The sequence below is a fragment of the Bos javanicus genome, chromosome 12 (assembly GCF_032452875.1).
Source record: "Bos javanicus breed banteng chromosome 12, ARS-OSU_banteng_1.0, whole genome shotgun sequence".
NCBI lineage: Eukaryota > Metazoa > Chordata > Mammalia > Artiodactyla > Bovidae > Bos > Bos javanicus.
In genome coordinates, this window is record NC_083879.1 from 87,112,926 (window position 1) to 87,119,568 (window position 6,643).

Genomic DNA, 6,643 nt, shown 5'->3' on the forward strand with positions numbered 1-6,643 from the left:
TGTGTGGGTGAGGTGGGTCACGTGTGGGCGAGTGCAGGTCATGAGCAGGGGAGGGGGGCCACGTGTGGGTGAGGGGGCCACGTGTGGGTGAGCAGGTCGTGTGCAGGGGAGGGGGGCCACGTGTGGGTGAGGCGGGTCACGTGTGGGTGAGGCGGGCAATGTGTGGGTGAGGTGGGTCACATGTGGGCGAGTGCAGGTCGTGAGCAGGGGAGGGGGGCCACGTGTGGGTGAGCAGGTCGTGTGCAGGGAGGCGGGCCGTGTGTGGCTGAGGGTGGACCACGTGGGTGAGGACAGACCCACCACAGCCACAGCTGCGTCCCCAGTGTGGTGCTCCTGCTCGTCCAGGGTGCTGCAGAGCTGACACACCTGGGGGCAGGGCTGAGGGTCTGTGGTGTGGGTGGGGAGCTTGGGCAAGGGTGAGGAGCTGGCATCCTCACCTCAGCGCTCTTCCTGGTGGCACTCGGCCACGACCCAGTCATCCTGGAGGGCCATACCTCAGGGCTTCCACACCAGCCTCCTTCCACCCCTTGTCCCCGTGGTGGTGGCCTGTGACCTCTGGGGGTGGTCACAGTTATAAGCTAGTGACTCCTGAGTTCTGCAGACAGGACAGCCTGGGGCGGCTCGGGCCAAGCCCTGACTCTGGTGTTAGTGCAGCATCGGTCCCTGGGGGGTGTCCACAAGCTCCTGCAAGTCCCCGATGGTCCCTGGGGGTGTCCACAAGCTCCTGCCAGTCCCCGATGGTCCCTGGGGGTGTCCACAAGCTCCTGCCAGTCCCCGGTGGTCACCTGAGGCATCGGTGACCTTGGTGCGAGGCCTGGCAGGAGAAGCATCCAGACTTGAACCCAGGCCTCTGACCTCTGACCCCAGAGCCTGGCCGCCCCTACCCTAGGGGCTGATCAGCCTGTGTATTCAGCAGCAACTTGATGGGCAGGTCCAGCCCTCCTGTCCATGGGCGCCTTGTGGCCAGCTGGAGCTAGGTCTGAGAGCGTGTACTCCCCTCCCCACACCCGGCAGGGACAGCCCCTCAGCAGCTGGACTGATTCCCCCCCTGAACTGGGTCAGCAGCCCCACGTTCCAGGGTCTGTAGGGGGAACCTGGGCAGGCTGCCTACTGTGCATGGACACCACGGGCCCCATCGAGACCTTGGAGTCATTTCCGGGGTAACTATACCCCTGACCTCTGACCTCCCATGTGTCGTGGCATCCCCAGGATGGCCTGGACCCTGACCTGACATTTCCCAGGTGGCTCAGAGTTGCTGCCGAGGGGTCAGCAGGGAGGACGTCCCCAGCCCAGGGCCCCTGTCCCCTGGCTCCATGGGGCTTCCTCTGGAGGCTCTGGGTGACAGATAATAATAGCAGGTATGTCGTTGGGACAGAATGTTCTGGTTTGGGATCTTCTGAACAGGCTGGGGCTGGAGACCCCCGCCCTGGAGGTTGGAGGGGAGACTGTGCTGGGAGGAAGGCCACCTCTGGGGTCCAGGCTCCACCACATGGCCACACCCTGCGTCCTGGCCGTGTCGTTGGGGCAGCCCCTCCCACGCTGCTTCATAACTTAGCCGACTTGCAGTCGAAAGTGTTATAGAAGGAGAATTTTTTAGTTAATTTTAGTTAAGTCTTTTAAAGTTAACTAACTAAATTTTAATTCATTCCATTTTTTTAGTTAACTCCTCCCCATCATCAGGAAAGACATGACTCTTACGCAGGTTAAGAGTGAAGTTTAGTAAACTTGATTTTTACAGTTTAGGACTTTACAGAGTCCAGAATGCCTGAAGTCCTAAGTCAGGTTTCTGGTGTTCATAGTCACGTGTAGGAACAGTAAGTTATAGCGAGGATGGTGCGGTCCGCGTGGCCGAGCTGTGTCCTCCCACATCTTACGGTCCCCGTGTGAGCCTGTTTTTCGAAGCTACAAATCTGCCTGAAAGGTAAGAGGTCCGATGGGATCTTGACGGTGCGAGCTTGGAGTGGGGCTGTCTGGTGCCGCGCCGCCCGGGTGCCGGGTCCCGCTGGACGAGGCGCTGGGGTCGTCCTGTGCCTGGGGGCCAGCCTGGGCCCCACTACTTCTGGATTGTCAGCTTGAACTCCACCTTCCCCTCGTAGGGGTCGTGGGGGTTGTCGAAGGTCACGTGCTCCGCCAGGATCTTGCACACGACGACCACCTCCTTGTTCTTGGGGACGTTGAGGAGCTTTGCGGCCACCAGCGGGTTGCTGTAGTGGGGCTGAAGAGACGCCGGTTAGGGTCCTCGTGAGAGGGCGGCTGGGTGCTCAGCTCAGAGGCGGAGCTCTCACTGAGTTACAGACGTCTCCTGCTTGGAAATGAGGAGACCCGGCCCAGAGGGACGGACCCGTGACCAATCCAACGTCAAACTACACCTGATAAAAATTGACCGACACAGAGGATAAAGCAAGAGCTTTGGGAAAAATAATTTTAAGTGGATATGCAGTTGTCTAAGGAGGCCCGTGGAAGGTAAAAATAGGATTTGATGTCAATTTTGGGTGAGAACGTGGGCTTGGGAGACCCCAGGAGGTTAAGCGGTTAGCATGGGCTAAGTACAGTCTGGCTTCCTTTCACAGGCAAGCGTCTCCGGCCGTCCCTTCGCGGGCGGCGGCTGCGGTCGGGCCCTGGGGCCCACGTACCTGGGCCTTCTTCCCGTAGTAGGGGAAGTAGTGCAGGCTGTAGGAGCCGTTGGGCGGGAAGTACTCCACCTGCAGAGCCGGGGCGTCCCGGTGCTGGTCCTGCGGGTGAGAAGCTGTGCGAGAAAGGCCGGGCCGGGCCGGGCGGACGCACGCGCGTGTGTCTCCGTGCATGCGCTGTGTGTGTGTCTGCATGTGTGCACGGGTGCAAAGCAGGTGACCGCACGGGCAGTTGGCATGAGCCAGATCTAGTCTGTATCATCAACCAGGAATCCACTCATGGTGTAACTTGTTAGTTCATGAGACCCTGGTGACTTACCGAAGTCGTACCTTTCAGATTAAACTCTCTCAGGGTAAAAGAGGAGCCAGGGCCAAGTGTGTGGGGCTGGCAGCCCGCGAGGCTGGGGCCCGCCTGCCGCCGGGGCTGCCCTCGTCGTCCGTCAGGGTTGGCACACGGCCCGACGGAGCCCAAGCCCGTCCGAGAGCAGGAAGGAGCACTTTGGTGTCTGTTAAAATCTCAAGTCAGCCTACACGTGTGCGGTCAGGGAAGCTGGAAACGGGAAGCTGGGGCAGGACGCACCCCATGGCCTGGGGGGCCGCACCAAGGTGTGTGCTGTCGCCCTGGTGGGGTGTGCCTGCAGGCGGCAAAGAGCCTGGGCCCAGGCATAACTGAGAAAGCAAACTTTAGAAAGTACTCAGTGAAGACAAGTTTAGTTTTATCCATGTGGTACTTAAAAACGCATTTTGAGAAAAACTGGACTAAATTAATGGCAATTCTTGGCAGTGTGTAAACTCACACTGTTAATCAACGGTGCTGGTGTTAGTCAGCATCGTTTTGTCAATAAGCAAACAAAAGGACAAAAGAGTGTGGTAGAGGTGAGTTGGGTTTTCCAAACTGCCACAGACATCCTGAAGTGTGTTGGGGATACGCTGTCTCAGATGCTTTTTTGAAGCAAAACAAAGTGCTGTTTTTCTTACTGGGTTTTCATCCCTGTGATAAAAACCACTTAGCGTGAAGCTTCCTGCCATCCGTGACCTGGTTTATTAGGCGACCCTTGAGACGTTTGTAGGGGAAACCTGATCAGGGTTTCCCGAGGGGTTCCCAGCCCAAACAGGACGGCCATGGCCCGTGGGTCACTCACCAGGAAGGCACAGTCCACCCTGGGGGCCGTGCTGTTGCCGGGGAGAAACTTGACGATCTGCAAGGGAGCAGCTGTGAGTGCAGGGGGCGGGGAGGGCCTGGGGGTCCTGCTCTGAGGACTCGGCAGGTGTGCCCCCTCATGCTCCAAGCCTGCGGTCTTGGCTGCCGTGTGGCAGAGCTGGGCGGCAGCAGAGCCCACGCCGCGGCATCCGCCTCCCGCCCCTGTGCAGTGCCCGCTCTGTGCCTCCCCACCCCGCCTGGCTCCGCCTCTGAAAGCCCTGGCCCCTGGGTCCCCCAGCTGGTGCCCAGGGCCCAGGGTAGCACCCGCCTCACTCACAGGGACCCCAGCCTTCCTGCTCTGCGTGCCCGCCAGGGAACAGCCCCCGGCTGGACCAGGCTGAGCGCAGAGCGCAGGTCTATGGCCTCCGCCGCCTCTCGGAGAGGAAAGTGAACAGTGTCACCCCTGCCAGGTCGCGCGCCCCCTGGGTTCCTGTCCATCGTGGGCGGCCTCCAGAGGTTTGCCGAGTCCTCTCGGTCTGTCCCTCAGCGCCTGGCCCCGGCGGGTTCCCAGGTGCCCTCCCCATGCTGACCGCCTGGCTTTTCCCAGCCGTCCTGCGCACAGGACTGCCCTGGGCTCTGCGGCTCTCCAGTCAAGCAGGTGGCGAGTCCGGATGGCTACTTCCGGGTGAGGGGCTGCAGGCTCCCCAGCCAGCCCAGGGGCTGGAGGGGCAGAGGGTGGGGGCCCTTCTCCCTTCTGACCCCACACTCACCCTGTTCATCTTGATAATGAAGCACGGCTTTCCCTCTGCAAAACCGAAGGTGGGGTCAGGCTGGCCAGAGCAATTCTGCAGCATGTCCGCTGTGAACTTGCAGGAGAACTTGGTGTGGTTCGGGGCCAGGAAGCGCTCCTGGAAGAAGTACCTCTCGGACGTGCAGTTGATGTTGTCCTCCTGGGCTGCAGGCGAGTAGCCTGGGGGGGATGCACCTGTGGTCCTGTCCGAGCAGCAGCCTGCCCCCCACCCAGCTCCTTAAGAAAGGAGAATGGAGACCAGGGCCCGGGTCACCCCTTACCTGCCAGAAAGTGCCGCAAGGCCTGTGTGAGCCCTGTCCAGGTCCTGTTGTCTGACACGTTGTAGGAGATGTCCAGGCCTTTGTCCCCGTAGGTGTCCGGCCTCAAGGTCACCCCTGGAGAGAGGACGCAGTGCCTGGGGTCTGGCTGCATGTTTAGGCTGCGTGCTGTGCTGCTGGCCTTCCCTGGGGGGGGGCAGCGCCCAGGATACTGGGGCCAGGACTTCGAAGGCCCCCGGCCTCCCTAGGTGCGCCCAGGAAGGCCTGGGACACTGCACAGTAGCCAGGGGCCGCTCAGGTGCACGAGGCCTGGTTAGGCCCCCGGGCTCCCTCTGCAAGAGGCCCGCCCCTCACCCTGCCTGCCAGCCTGCGGGTTTGAGACAAACTCTATCAGGGTGTGGTTTCAAGCGTGTAGTCTACTACATCCTGTTCTGAGATTGCATTGAGATCCTCCACGTTTGATCTGTTTGTTGGTTGTAAAGATTGACCCCAGCTGTCACGAGGATTTGTGGACGATGCTCAGGGCGGCGGGCGCGCCGCCTCCAGGCACAGCCCAGCACTGCTCTTGGGTGGTCTTGGGTTATTTTCCTCAGAAAGCACTGAGGACGCAGGGTTGGCAAACACTGAGTCGCTGGGCTGGAAAAGCCGAGCTTCCTTTAGCACCCTTCCCGCCTCTCTCTGTTTTGCTGTCTGCTCTCAGCCCGGTCAGCGGGCTGCGTGCGGAGGTCTTGGTCCAGGTGCCAACCCTAGGCTTCAGAGGGGCTGCCCGCCTGACCTCGGCCCGCGCGTCTCCCCAGCGCTTCCCCTTGTTTGGGCAGCGACTCCACATGGGGAGCGGCCGCCCCCCCTTAGACAAGACTCCAGCCCTGGGTCTGCTGGCCTCCTGCCGGCGAGGAGGCGAGGGTCCCCTGGGAGAGTAGCCTTGGAGCTGGATGCCCACCCCCTACCTCCTAGTCCCCTGGTGCCAGGGGGCTGGCGGAGCGGGGCCCTCCGCCGGTTACCTGGCGACTTGAGCTGGTCCTGGTAGTCGGGCGTGTAGGGGTCGATGGTGCACATAAGCACATAGATGCAGAGGGCGAAGATGCCTGTCATGACCACGTAGAAGGCCACGTAGTAGAGGCTGATCCACACTGCAGGCAGAGGCGGGTCAGGGGCTCGGTCGCCAGGAGCATGGGCGCGCTCACCGCCTCACCTCTCAGGTGGGCACTCCACCTGCTCCAGAACATGCTCACCCCAAAAACCCTGTGCCCCTTCACTTAAAAGTCTTCTTAAAAATTACAGTTTTGGGAACCTAGCTTTAAACCCACTGCTCTGAAATCCAGGGCTGAGCCTCTGGGGCCCGTCCTCAGCTGCCCTCCACCCTCCAGTACCCGGGGTCAGGGGTGTCAGGGCCTGGGCAGGCCTTTGGGGTCTGCCGGCGGGGACGGGAGGCTGGGGGGGCTTGGTCTGGACCCTGGGACCGCCAGTCCCTGGCAGCCGCGGGGCGGCCCCTGCCCTCTCCCGGGCCCCGCGCACAGACCCCAGCGGGACAGCGTGCGGCCCAGCATCTGCCCGGTGTCCGGGTTCCAGCAGTAGCGCCGGAACTCCTCCATCCGCTGCCCGCACGACTTCTTCTCCTGCAGCGCCGCCATCGCTGACCGCTGCTGCCAGGGCTGCAGGGAGGCCGCGCGACCGGCTTTTAAGGTCTCCTCCTCGGAGCCCAAGGGCACTCGGCGCCCAGATCAGGGAGGCCCCGGCAGGCGTTATCGGCCCTGCTGTTAAGGTGCCCTCTGCCGCCTCCCCAGGCGTGTCGGGGCAGCACCCC

General features: G+C 61.8%; 1 protein-coding gene across 5 annotated transcripts; it reads right to left on the bottom strand.

Annotated features, from left to right (window-relative positions):
• Positions 1–1,656: 1,656 nt before the first annotated feature.
• ATP4B (ATPase H+/K+ transporting subunit beta) lies at positions 1,657–6,643 on the bottom strand. 5 transcript variants are annotated; one of them, XM_061435463.1, is made up of 7 exons: positions 6,359–6,643; positions 5,841–5,969; positions 4,843–4,956; positions 4,542–4,726; positions 3,773–3,829; positions 2,634–2,732; positions 1,657–2,215 (listed from the first exon to the last, which is right to left on the bottom strand). In XM_061435463.1, the coding sequence occupies exons 1-7, from the start codon at positions 6,468–6,470 to the stop codon at positions 2,054–2,056; spliced, it is 858 nt and encodes a 285-aa protein (XP_061291447.1). In that variant the 5' UTR covers positions 6,471–6,643; the 3' UTR covers positions 1,657–2,053. The 5 variants fall into 5 exon arrangements, with proteins under 5 accessions (XP_061291447.1, XP_061291446.1, XP_061291445.1 ...); XM_061435462.1 differs by having other exon boundaries at positions 2,634–2,726; positions 4,542–4,741; positions 6,359–6,634; XM_061435461.1 differs by having other exon boundaries at positions 4,542–4,741; positions 6,359–6,633.

Coding starts and splice junctions, on each gene's coding strand:
- ATP4B (XM_061435461.1), bottom strand. CDS start 6,470: ATGGCGGCGCTGCAGGAGAAGAAGTCGTGCGGGCAGCGGATGGAGGAG. Junction 4,742..4,842: donor CTTGCGGCACTTTCTGGCAG/GTAAGGGGTGAC, acceptor CATCCCCCCCAG/GCTACTCGCCTGCAGCCCAG. Junction 2,216..2,633: donor ACTACGGGAAGAAGGCCCAG/GTACGTGGGCCC, acceptor GCGTCTCTTCAG/CCCCACTACAGCAACCCGCT.